The sequence below is a fragment of the Macaca nemestrina genome, chromosome 18 (genome assembly GCF_043159975.1).
Source record: "Macaca nemestrina isolate mMacNem1 chromosome 18, mMacNem.hap1, whole genome shotgun sequence".
Taxonomy (NCBI): Eukaryota; Metazoa; Chordata; class Mammalia; order Primates; family Cercopithecidae; genus Macaca; species Macaca nemestrina.
The window spans coordinates 46,975,611-46,988,974 of NC_092142.1; the positions used below are offsets into that span (position 1 = coordinate 46,975,611).

At 48.1% G+C, this 13,364-nt stretch overlaps 1 protein-coding gene across 6 annotated transcripts in view; it reads right to left on the reverse strand.

The window, feature by feature from the left end:
• The window catches only part of LOC105492226 (ATP binding cassette subfamily C member 12), a 72,398-nt gene that overhangs the window by 12,092 nt on the left and 46,942 nt on the right, over positions 1-13,364 (reverse strand). For 5 of the 6 annotated variants that reach the window (XR_011616416.1, XR_003020533.2, XM_011759248.2 and 2 more), the window contains 6 exons: positions 13,182-13,271; positions 12,135-12,238; positions 9,944-10,141; positions 8,948-9,174; positions 5,864-6,001; positions 1,766-1,952 (listed from right to left, as the gene is read on the reverse strand). Coding sequence is in view for 4 of the 6 variants with exons in the window: in XM_011759248.2 (XP_011757550.2) it covers positions 1,766-1,952; positions 5,864-6,001; positions 8,948-9,174; positions 9,944-10,141; positions 12,135-12,238; positions 13,182-13,271 (944 nt within the window). In the remaining 2 variants the exon portion in view is untranslated. The remainder of the gene's footprint in view (positions 1-1,765; positions 1,953-5,863; positions 6,002-8,947; positions 9,175-9,943; positions 10,142-12,134; positions 12,239-13,181; positions 13,272-13,364) is intronic. The other variant, XM_011759251.2, reaches the window with a different exon arrangement.

The window sequence follows — 13,364 nt, forward strand, 5'->3', positions numbered from 1 at the left end:
ATGAGAGAAACAAAAAGAAAAACTACCTCTGGAAGAAACAGATGCAAGTCAAAGAAGGGAGGAGAGTTTAGGAGGGGAAAAAAGACTCTAACTGATATGGTTTGGCTTTGTCCCCACCCAAATTATCTTGAACTGTAGCTCCCATAATTCCCACGTGTTGTGGGAGGGACCCAGTGGGTTGGGAGATAATTGAATCGTGGTGGCAGTTTCCCCCATACTGTTCTCATGGTGGTAAATAAGTCTCATGAGAGCTGATGATTTCACGAGGGGTTTCCCCTCGTGCTTGGCTCTCATTCTCTCTTGTCTGCCACCATGTAAGATGTGCCTTTCACCTTTCACCATGATTGTGAGGCCCCCCCAGCCACATGGAACTGTGAGTCCATTAAACCTCTTTTTCTTTATAAATGACCCAGTCTCAGGTATGTCTTTATCAGCAGTGTGAGAACTAACTAATACACTAATTAATATCCTCAGAGAGATTCAAAAATACACTGCATCCATGTAAAAAGTGATTCTTTTAAAAACTCAGAGAATAAGAGCTTCTGGAAATTAAATATATGAATATAGGATTGCCAAATTTAAAATTCAAAGGAATAGCTGAATGGCAAAACTAATGAAAATTCCCAAGATAAAAAGACAAGAACATGGAAACTTTGAGAGAAAAGAAAAAGAAACATAGAGAATTGATGCAAGAAATTCAATATTCAACTGACATGAATATAGTAAGAAAACAAAAACAAAGAAAAAGAGGACATTGTCAAAATGAAGGAGAAAAAGGAGACATGTTTCCAAGCTGATGAGAAATTTGACTTTAATCTTAAAGAACTCACAGCATCAAACAGAACACATGAATAAAGACCCACATTCAGATACATTATTCCAGAGTTTCACAGCACTAAGAATAAGGACTATGTCAGAAAGTTTCCAAAGATAACAAGATTCAAACAAACATGAGGTCCAGGTGGCCTGCATTCAAATCCTGGCCCTCACACATGACAGCTGTATGATCTCAGGCCAAGTCTTTCTGGGGCTCAGTTCCTTCATCTGCAAAATGGGGATCACGGCAGTATTGGAAGGTTGTTGTGGGGAGGAAATGAATTAATTTAGTTAAAAGACAGGGCCTGAAGCCAATCACAATCAATGCCATATGTTCACCTATTATTGTTACTCAAAAGAAATAAAAAAGCAACCAAAAAGATAAATCAGTAATTATTTGTCATCGACATTATGACCGTCTCTCCGGCGTTCATTTCACTCCCTCCACTGTGGAGTAGCTATGTGACTTAAAGTTGGAAATAGGTGTAACTCCATCCCTAGCCTAACTAATGATCTGTATCCCACCAAACCACTAATTAGTTCTGGGATGCCTAAATTAATCCAATAAGAGTAAAGCTCCAGGCTTTTGCCTCCATGGCTGGGCCAGGAAATGCTTTCCTCCAATAAGAGTAAAGCTCCAGACTCCTGCCTCCATGGCTAGGGCAGGAAATGCTTTCTTTCTGCTTCTTCTTTGCTGTAGACCCCAGAGGCTGCTGGTCACTTGTGAGGAAAGTGATCACAGGGCATGCGCAAAGCTCAGAGCCATAATCCCACTGTGCCTGAAGTCCACGCAACCATCCTACTTTTTAAAGATGTGAGCCACTAAGCTCCCTTTCTCATTTAAACCCATTCAGGTTGGGGTTTTTGTTCTGTCCATCCAAAAGCACCCTCCCTGATGTATTATAAGCCGGAGCCTCCAGACTAAGCCCAACCTTGCACCAGGCATTACCTGGATGATGTATGACAATGACAGGCCTTTGGATGAAGTGCTGATGGAGGAGAAACTCAGGGTCACCAACAAGGCCACAATGAAGGTAAGGATGTTCATGAGGACATCCATTCTCAGCGCAAACCACCTGAGAGCACAGTTAAAGTAGAGGAGGTGACTGGAGTTTTCGTCGTTTAGCATCTTAAACCTACAGTCAAGAAAATCAGAAAAAGCAGGAGATCGGGTTGTGCTTCTGTAGACTTAGGGTTAGGGTGACTGGAGAAATGAGGCCAGGGAATTTTTAATTGAGGGAATGCACTCTCACATGGAAAACTCTTACAAAAATGAACATATATTCATGCTCTTAAAAATCTGCCACTCTAGACATCTTTGATTGGCACATATTTTGGGAAATCTCATGTGGCAATAGAGTAGGGTGCTAAGTGGCTCTTTCTGTCTTTCCCAGAATTGGCAGCTAGAACCTATAGCTGAGAATAAGAGGTGCTGAGTGCTTCACATTCTGACTCCAAAGGATCCCTATCGTGGAGTCAGCCATCCTCAAAGGCTTTGTGGAACTGACAATTGGCCCCCTTGATATATAGAAAGGGTGGGCGTGGGTTGTGGAGCAGGTCACCTTTAGGGAAGTCAATGTTTCTGACCATAGAGGAGGGAAGGGAGGGCGCATGTCAGGTTTCCCTCCCTGAATCAGAGAAAGAAGATTGAAGACAATTGCTTATAAAGCTGGAAGCCTCTTCAAGGAGAGGAAGCTGACACCTTGCATCCCTGCTGCATGTCCATGGAGCCAAAGGTCTTGGAGAGGGGGGAAGAAGCACAGAGCGGAGTGACAGGGAGATGACATAGCCAGGAGACAGGGGCAAGACCCACCCTTGGAGTTCCGCATTCCCCAGATGTATGGAAGGCGGATCTCATCAGCTCCTCAGTTCCTAGGGCTGAGATAGCAGAAGAAAGATGACCTTGGAGCCTGCGGTCCCTGGCATGGAGCAAAGAGGCCTCTGCATCAGAGGAGTGCAGTGTGAGGGCTTCCAGGTAGAACTCACAGGAAGACCCAGTGACTCCTACCAATCCAGCAATGCCGGCAGAACTTCTGGAGTTCTGGCCCTGCTGGGGTCTCCAAGCTGCTGTCCCACATCTGCACAGTGCACTGCGGCAGCAGGAAAGGGTAGCAGAAAGGAGAGAATGGCCCAGAGGTGCCAGTCACCCAAGGATGTGTTCTTCCTGCTGTCCCCTCCCCAGTTCCCCTGCATCAGAGAGCCAGGCCTGGAGAAAAGGAAGAGGGTGTTTAAAAGCACAGAGCAGGTGCTTCTCAATTAAACACACACACACACACACACACACACACATACACAGCATAGCCTTGCCACACCAAGCCTCTGGGGGAAAGAGACCTGTGGCTTGAATACATTCAAGATTGAAATTTTCACCGCACTGAGATGACCATTAACCAAAAGAGACATCAGATTCAACTGCCATTGTGGCTTCCCTGATCTAGTGGGGAAGGGCTTCATGAGAACAGCTGGTAGAAACTATTGGGGGAAAAAATGAAATCCTTTCCATGCTTAAAGCCCTAAGGAGGTAGAATTCCTCCCCTGGCATAGTCGTGAATGTGCTCAGGCACTGCTGCTCCACACTGTCCTGGAAGGCCTCCCAAAGTTCTGCCCGGAAGCCCCTCTGACCAGCCGCCCTGGGCTCCATCACCCTCTCCTCCTCTCTGTTTTAACTCTAACTTATTTTCCCCAGAGCTTAATCAAAATATTATTCGAAACACAGTGCTGTTTCTATCATGTAGCTATACAGCATACAAATTCAACTGACAGCCTCTGTGACCTGGAAGTCACCTATGGTCTTATCTGTGTGGTTGGTTAGATTGCATAGAAACAAAATCACTAGCTGGGATCAAATTGGAATTTGACCTCTAACCTTTTTACATTTTTTAAGCTGCAGCATTTTTGTCTGGTGGCAAAAGCAATACATGTCAGAAACCCAAGCCCTTTAGAAAGAAACTATTAAAAGAAGGGAACCCTCATCAGTCATTCTTGGCTCCTTATAGGATTCTCTCAGAAATCTTGGAGGAGAGGCTGTGGGAAGACAAAGCTTGCATGTGTGTTTGTTGTGGGTGAGTAGACGAACGGCTCCATGGGCTTTCCTCATGGCTAGGACTTTGGAAGGGTCTATGTGTGAGGCAGCACTCTTGAAAAACGATGTTCAGGTCAAACTAGGGTCAGGACTAGGTGCTGACTGAACTAAAGACAAGATGTGATGTCAAGTGTACTCTGAGATCCTGGGTGGTAAAATGGAGGGGGCGTGAGAGAGAATTCGATGAAATTCTAAATGTGATGCAATTCCGGGCCGGTTGCATTGGCTCACTGTAATCCCAGCACTTTCGGAGGCCAATGTGGGTGGATCACTTGAGGTCAGGAGCTCAAGACCAGCCTGGCCAACATAGTGAAACACTGTCTCTACTAAAAATACAAAAATTGGCAGGGCCCCAGCTACTTGGGAGGCTGAGGCAAGAGAATTGCTTGAACCTGGGAGACGGAAGTTGCAATGAGCCAAGATCGTGCCGTTGCACTCCAGCCTGGGTGACAGAGTGAGACTCTGTCTCAAAAAATAAAAATAAAAATAAATAAATAAATAAATTTAATGCAATTCCAAACTTAGAATGCATTCAACGCACCCTTTAGAACTACATCTAATTCTTTCTCTCCGAAGGGTGTGTTAGCTTTTTAAGGAAGGAAAAGATAGAAAATCTATGTGGGAAAGGCTGCTATGGATTCACCAAACTCCATTTTCTTTTCCTCCTTTGGATACAGCTGGACTACATTTCCCAGTCTCCCTTGCAGTTAGGTGAGCCCATGTGACTCCAATCTGGCCAATGAATGTGCAGAAATCTTGGGATGCTTTACTAGGGTTGGACTATAAAATTCCCCCTGGGTCCTCCTTCCTGGTCCCCTTGTCTTCTGGCTCAACACAGATGATCCGAGAGAATACCCCAGGGCCCTTGGGATGGAAGAGCCCCAGATGGAAACAGACTATGCCTGAGTGTGGAGTACAATCCCCTACTGTTGCCCCATGGACTGTCACTAAATTGTGACATCAGGAAAAATAAAAATTTATTGCGTGAACTCCCTAAGATTTGGGGTTATTGTTACTGCAGTGAGCCTACTGTGATTTATACCTTGTTTTTTTTTTTTTTTTTTGAGATGGAGTCTCACTCTGTCATTCAGGCTGGAGTGCAGTAGCGCAATCTCGGCTCACTGTAACCTCCAGCTCCCAGGTTTAAGTGATTCTCCTGCCTCAGCCTCCCGAGTAGCTGACATGACAGGTGTCCACCACCTCACCCAGCTAATTTTTGTATTTTTAGTAGAGATGGGGTTTCGCCATGTTGGCCAGGCTGGTCTCAAACTCCTGACCTCACATGATCCACCTGCCTTGACCTCCCAAAGTGCTGGGATTACAGGCGTGAGCCACCGTGCCCAGTCTGATTTATACATTTTATGTCATATTATAGAAGTGTGAAGCTGGAAGATGCCAGAGAGATTTACTAACATAGTCCCCATATTTTAAAAAGAAGAAAATGCTAAGTGAAATGAAAGGTGGCCTTTAGAAATTATTTTTACAAGAAACATGTAATAACATGAAACAGGCTATTTTAAATTGTTAAATAAATTTAAGAAATGATTATAAATACTTAAGAAGAAAAAGAAGACTCCATGAAGAGAAAGAAAGAAAAAAAACTAGAAGGAAATATGTGAAAAAAATTAATATGTTTGGGTTTGTGGGGTGCTATAAGTGATTTTTTTTCTTCTTTTCCCTTTTTTGCTCTATCTTCCTGAATCAAACACATTTTTACTTTTAGAATGAAAAATAGAACAAATAAGGTTGCCATTGAACAAGCTCCCCTCATTCACATTTTCTGGGGCCCCAGATGCTGGAAGAGAGGCCGTGAGGCCAAGTGTCTTCAAGGACCCCTCCTCATTCTTCCAGCTGTTTGTCTACAATCAGTCCCCAGCAGCCCAGACTTCCCTCCTCCTGTGCCCTCCCCATCGGAGTCAGGCATGAAGCATAGGGGCCTGGGGCAGGGCCCCATGTGGGACTCACTGGGTGACGCAGTTCTCCTTCTTGCCATAGGCATGAATGATGCCCAGGCCCTGCATGGAAGAGGTGATGTGGGAGAACCAGGGTGACCGGCTGACATTCTCCACCTTCTTGAGCTCCTGGACTCCTCTGTGGAAAATACTGGAAGAAAATTGAAAGGGGCCAAGTGGGCCACAAAGTGAGGTCTCATCAGACTTGCCCTCACACATACAGAGCCAACTAGGCACTCAGTACAGTGCTTAAGTCAGAGACGGTGCCGTCTAACTGGGGATGAAGAGCGGGCCTGCCATTCTGCAGCGATGCCTGCCCCAGGTGTGGGAATGGCGGGGTGTGAGAACCATGAGTCAGCCGCACTCGTTTGGCCACGGTGCTAAGTGTTTCTCGTATCCGGAAAGTCTTGCTCCACAAGGCATGATTCTAGTCTTCAAAAACCAAAATTTCTCATACAGCGCAGCCCCTAAGTATCAGCCAACCACTTTTTAGTGCCCAGCCAGAGAAAAAGTGATCTGTTCTAACTCTGGAAGAAAACCCAGTGTGTCAACTGCCAACATGTGGCCTTCTAAAGGCATTTTCAAAGGTAATTTTGAATGAACATCATTATAGTTGACTTTAAAACCAAACCCCACGGGATGCAGCTCCCCTTTGTGTGGAAGCTCCAGGAGCCCTGGTGAGCAGGAGACCAGGGACCTCGGGTGTGTACAGTAGCTGGCTGGCCCCCAAGAGAGAAGACAATAGTGCAGAGCTAAAGTGAGTTGGTTGGAAACACTTGGATAATTCAAGCAGGATGAGCTCTGGTCTGTCCAGTCTTTATAGCTAGAAGGGTGGGTGAGTACAGAGCAGAGAAAGAGCTTTTACTAAGTAAATCAACTGCATAAACAGGAGGACAGACAGGAGCAATGATCAAACACAGGAATGACAAAAAGGAACATGAGCCCAAAGAATCCACTGTAAGAATGACATTCAGGAGTTGTTTTTATCCTGTAAATGACTCTCAGAAATTATTTGTATTTGGTCATCACAATAAACCCTTGAGTTTGGAGACTCGGACCATTTCATTTGGAGGCAGAATGGGGTCTGGAGGCAGGGAATCTAAGGCCAATTCACACTGATTTCCAAGAACTAAATCGAAAGGAAAACCCCAACTTTCCCCGCCTACATAACAAAAGGCTCAAAGGCTACTCCCCTTGCACACCTGCCCCTGCCTTTTTCTGGGTGACAGATGTACCTTTGATTAGTCCCCTCCCACAACCAATCAGGCTGGTGGCAGACCAAGTCTTCATTTGTATAGGAGTAACTTTGTAACTTCATTTCAGCCTCTGATTGGTCGCTTTCTGCAACCAATCATACTGATCATGGGCCACTACTTCATTTGCATGCGGCGTACACCAAGTGGCCAATGGGAAACCTCTAGAGGGTATTTAAACCCCAGAAAATGCTGTAACTGACCTTTGAGCCCGTATGCTCGGCTTGCTCCCACCCTGTGGGAGTGTACTTTCATTTTTGTTTTTGTTGCTTCCTTCTTTCCTTGCTTTGTGCGTTTTGTCCAATTCTTTGCTCAGGACGTCAAGAACCTGAACACCCTCCACCGGTGACAATTTCACTTCCTCAGGGTCACCGCGGGAACAGTGAAGACAGCAGCAAGAGTCCAGCTCTCCCAGCTCCCTAGGGCACGGTGTCAGCTCCCAGAGCCACACCTGCCCCTGCACAGAGTCCAGCTCTCCTGCGCCAGCACATCCCCACACCCGCATTTGCCACTGTCCATGGACACCATCAGCAGACTTGTTGAACAGAACTGAAGCATCCGAAACTAAATTCGTATTCTTATTACCCAAACTGCTTCTCCTCCTGCATCACCCGTATCTCTCTTCACGTTGCTCTTCACCTTGAAATCATTCATTGCTTCTCCCATCCCCCCGACACCCAAAATTCCACCAGACGTGGGAAGTGAAACCCTAATGACACTACCATGGAAATGACTCTCAAATCCACACCTCTCTTCTGTTCCCACTGCTGCTGCCTACCTCTGGTCCTCATTAATTCTCTCACACAGACTGTAGATTTCAAGGGACTCCCGCCCTATAGTCTGCCCTGACCTTTCTTAGCTCCATTCATCCTCCACACTGTGGCCACAGCAATTATTTCTAAAACCAGGATCTGAGTGTGAAAACCAACAACCCTGTGCACAGGTGAAAGCAAGTCCAGGGTTTGTGGGCTGAATATTTTATAATTTGGGGAATTCTCTTTCAGATCTGCAATAACTATCCCACTGGCTGGGCAGGTCTAGGATCATGATAAATGATTATTTTTAGTTATTGATTTTTATGGAAACTCTTGCCTAACAGCTTATTCCCTTTTTAACCAACAATCCATTGGTTGTGTAGTTTCCCTGATCCTCGCAAGCCCTCTGAAACAGGTGAGGCATATATTTCAATGATTCCCTTTAGGGAGAGAGGAAACTGAGGTGTGCAGCATCTCTCTGACTTCTCCAAGGTCCTTCAGCTGGTTGTGGCAGAGCTGGGGCTCTAATGCGAATTTCTCTGATTTGCAACCCTTTGCCCTCACCCAATACCCACCATGCTACCTGCTGGGAACCCCAGCTCACCCCAGGAAGAGCGGGGAGCAGGGCGGGTGTCCTAGGAGGCTGGGATCATGGCTGTCCTCCTGCTTTCCCCCAGGGTGGGTGTGCACAGCTGCAGTGGGAACCCCTGCCCCCACAACGTGCAAAGTTGCCTAAGGCCTTTCTCTAAACACACCCATGGTTAGGGTGGGGGTTATTTCTCAAAGCTCAGAGCAGCAACAGTAGAGCCCCATGGTTAGGAACATATCAGCAGAGAGGTGGCAATCATGGTTACTAGTTTCTTGGCCTGGGACCAACGCCTTAATCTTTCAATAACTTCCACCTCTCAGGGTTGCTCTGAGGCTAAAATGCCAGATGTATGCAAAGCACTTAGCACCTGGCATTTACTAAGTACAAAAAATCAATGGTAGACCATCAGTGAAGACAGCAAGCACTCAATGTTCAATATCACGTGATACCCAGTCAGTGTGTGTGTGTTGTTTTCTTGTGTAAATAGCACATGGGCCTACCGTAAGAGAATGAAGAAGCCTACAGCAAGGCCGGCCACGACTAAAAGGACAGCAGGAAACACAGCAGCCAAGATCACGAGAATAAATACCACCATAAAGAACTGCTGCAGAAAGTTCTCTGCGTGAAACGGCAGCCTCACATCCAGCTCATCCATATCCTTGGAAAAACGGTTCATTAGCCTGCCAGTGGGAGTCGTGTCAAAGAAGCTCATTGGGCTCTTTAAGATCTGTGGAGAACAGTAGAGAGTCAGAGTCGAGGTGGGTGCTCAGTAAACCCTGCCGCTCTGCTGGGGGTGAAATTGGGAGCACAGGGCCTGACCTTTTTTCCAGGGCACAGCACAGTGTGTCAGGTGATCTTGGGAAAGGGAGGATGCACCCCCTTCTTGCGGCCACCGTGAATGAATGTGAATGTGGGGATTCAGTCTCTGTGCGGAGGCCCCGAGAGACCCCCTATAGGTCAGGCTTCCCCTCCAAATCTGGGATGCAGCTTGAGACAGGAGAGTCTGATGCCTTTGTCAGAGGAAGGAATTTTGTGCCCCATGGCAATAAAAAGCCAAGTTTCACTTTGTCTCTTTACCTCCGAAGTGTGGGCCCCACCCATATGCTCCAGCCAGGGCCCTCCCAGCCCCTGGCTGCTGCCCACCATGGCAGTGGAATGCGGAGGGGGCTGGAAGGATCTCTTGAGGCCCGTGTCGCACTCAGGGCTCTTTGGAGCAGGAGCTGCTTTCTTGGCCTGCACTTCTCTGCCGTGGAGTGGCCTCCCCTGCCTCCACCCCCCAGCCCAGCCTCAGGGCTGATGATCCACCCCCACAGCTCCCTGGAATCTACCTTTAGTTGGTAATCAGCTATTTGGGAGACTCTTCCCAGACTAGACTGCAAGCTCTATGAGGGCTCTGGCTGTCCCCAGAGCCCAGCACCATGCCTGGCACACAGCAGGTGCTCCATATACCTTGTTGACTGAATAACTGGGTACACCTGCAATGCTTGTGGCCATACCTTATTAAACACCATGTCATGCAGACAGGAGGATGCCATCAGTGTGGTCTTGGTGAAGACGAAGCCTTTGGTGACACCAAACACCAGCACGGACACCATGCTTGCAGCGTACACCCACTGGTACAGATGCTGACCGATGTCTGCCAGCACCGCGCCGACCTCACACGTGGTCCTGTTGCCCTGGGGCCCACAGGTCATCTTCAGAGAAAAACAAGAGAAGCACCAAGAATTGATAAATTCCTGCCAGGAGAACAGGAATTTTCTGGATAATCTTTCCAGAGAGAAGAAACTAAGAACAAGGACATGAGTGTTTTGAATGAATCAGGTGGGTACAATCTAATCTGTTCCCTTCTGGGGCCTCTGAGCTTTGCGGGGTTCCTCCTGCTGGCACTCATGACCCCAAGGGGAACCTGACTGTGAGCTCAGCACAGTCAGTGGGAAAAACAAAGCAGAGAAACGAGGTGGGCACCGGGCAGCCATCCCCGAAGCTCACAGCACCTCGGGACACCAGAAGCAATGCTGGGCTGGGAAGATCAGAGAGGCAAATGGGGAATCAGAATTCTACAAGGCTGGAGGAGTAACCCTCAGGCAGAGGATCAGGAACTGACCTCCAGCATGCTGAGCTGTGTGGCAGCAGCCACCAGGCCTTCGGGGTGACTCAGGGGCTTCTCTGTATGACGGGCCAGCTCCACAGTCCCTTCCCTTTCTTTTTCCCAAGGGGTAACTGAGAGGGTGCTAGGGTACTGCCCTGGGATCTTTGGTGGGGAGGAGGGTGCCCAGTGAATACAAGTGGCTCTCAGAGGATTCAAAGAATCTGTGGCTCTGTCCTGCCCAGCGAAAACACACAATTTTGCCAGCACTTATGGGGAGACGGCATCTCCTCGCCCTGAGAAATTGGCAGTTTCATTTTTCTCTGGGCTGTGTGCTAAAAGTCAAGACTGCCCTTGGGGAGCAAACAAGTATCTTTCTTCTAAATGCCATTTTGCTGATTACAGTCACAGTGGAAATGTAAACCAGAGGTGGCTGATGGATGAACATCGTTGAAAGCAAAAGTATCTCTGGGGAGTTGAGGGATAGACGGCCCAGCCTGAAGAGGAGACACTCCTATGCCTTTGATTGTGCCAAGGCACAAGGGCCAGACACATGGTTCAACCACCATGGCTGCATGTCTGGGAGGGTAGGGGCAGGGGCAAACGCACAGTGTCCGGGGCACCAGGGGCAAACACATGGTTCAGCCACCATGGCTGCATGCTTAATCAGCCAACGGCAGTGGGACTCCTGGGGAAGCACCAAGCCTGTGAGAAGGCTACACCCTGATCCTAAACCTCGGGCCCTCCAAGGACACAGCTCTTCGTGAGTGAGAGGGCATCTGGGAGAATCTGTCTATTCCGGAGATGGCTCTCTATTTCTGCACAGAGCAGGCCACCCATCAGCCTCTCCCCTTGGGACTAGCTTTGGAAAGCTGTGCCCGGCAGCCTCTCCCCTGCCCCTGTCTCCCCAGTGCCACCTCCCTTTGGTTGTCATAGCAACAGAGCTGTACCAAATGTAATCTTGGAGGATGGGCCAGTGACCCCACAGCACTCCCCAGGGCTCCAGGAAAGCTTTGAGACCATTGGCCAAAAACTGGGAGAGCTCCCAGCAAGCTCAAGAGAGAGTCAACACATCAGTTCTTCCCAGGAAGGGCCCTGCAGAGAAGGGTCCCCCATGGCTCCATGGCATTTGCAGAGCCTGAATCTGATGCTTGCCCGTCCTGTTCATGCAGAGACGACTTTGGGGAGCAGAGATATGTGGGACCTTCTGGCACTGGGCAGTGTCCGTAACAAGATGCCAATTTCTCTTTAGGAAGACACAAATCCGTGTTAGGCTTTCCTGGGGGAAACTTACAAGAGAGACTGTGAAACTGACCCAATCTTGTACATGCCTGATTCCAGACAAGCTGGGGCACACGTCTTCTTTAGTCAACCCTTTAAAATCTGAAAGTGGTGTCTATGCCCTGCTTGTCTTGAAAAACCAAAGGGGATTCCAGGGGCTTGGGTCCTGTGGTGTAAGCATCTGACCTCCACTTCTTGAAAAGGGCAGGGGGATGCATGTGGGCTCATGGCATGGTGGCAGGGACAGTCAGATGCTCTGGCAGCAGTGTTTTACTCCAAGACACAGACTCGGTATCTTCCAATGCCAAAGGGAAACTCACCCGTGAGCCCTTGTCCAACCAGAGACCCAGCCACCAGTTGCTGAAGGCAGAGCTGCCAATCATCAGGAGGAAGAGGAACACAGTGAAGAGAGAAAGGAGGTACCCTGCAAGAGGAGGGGAGAGGCCCAAGGGGCTGCAGACGTGAGCATGTGGCAGGGGCTGACCTTCCTCAGGTCCCAACCCTGATGGGAAATTCAAAACCTGCAGGAAAAGGATGCGCACACCTGGAAACCACCTGCTAGACTGATGTGGCATATCTGAGTGTTGGGGCCCTGAGCCATGGGGACATCTGTTCTACCTGGTTGGAAAATGGGTCCAAACAGTGAACATATTGGAAAAACCACCAATGTGCACTTCAATAACAGTGACTCAGTATTCTTTAAAAACAAGCCAAGGCCGGGCATGGTGGCTCACGTCTGTATCCCAGCACTTTGGGAAGCTGAGGCAGGTGGATCACCTGAGGTCAGGAGTTCGAGACTAGCCTGGCCAACATGGTGAAACCTTGTCTCTACTAAAAATACAAAAATTAGCCAGGCATGGTGGCGGGCACCTGTAATCCCAGCTACTTGGGAGGCTGAGGCAGGAGAATTGCTTGAACCTGGGAGGCGGAGGTTGGAGGTTGCAGTCAGCCAAGATTGCACCATTGCACTCCAGCCTGGATGACAAAGCGAGACTCCACTTCAAAAAAAAAAAAAAGGAAAGAAAGAAAAAGAAACCAAGGAAAACCTTGTATGGAAGGCTGGCAATGGACTGGCCACTGTTGTACAGAGCAACTGGAGTGCAAGGGTACGGGTCATGCCGCTGCTCACTCTACTCCAATAAAAGAGAGTCTGGCAGCTTTAGTGGAGATGAAGAATGATTCCATTTAAAAGGCTGTATTATCACATGTTAGTTTTTAGGAGGGGAAAAAATAAAAACATTGATAAATGGCCCTCCCATAAAGAGAGTAATTGTTAAAGAAATCATAAAATGTGAACCCAACAGTTTAAGACAGGATTTTTTTTTAAATGCAAATTAAATCAAGAAACTCGTTGTTTTATACTGAACCTCCAGAAGCCTTAATGTACGTGTGATATGTTTTCCAGGTCACGGTTCCTTCCTGGGGTGACTCAGTCTGGATGAGCTGGTGCTCAGGAACTGTGGAGACAAACACAAGTGCCACGTCTCTCACCACTGGGGCGGGGGCCCAGCGAGCCAGGCACAGCCCCTCCGTGGATCCCACAGCACGGC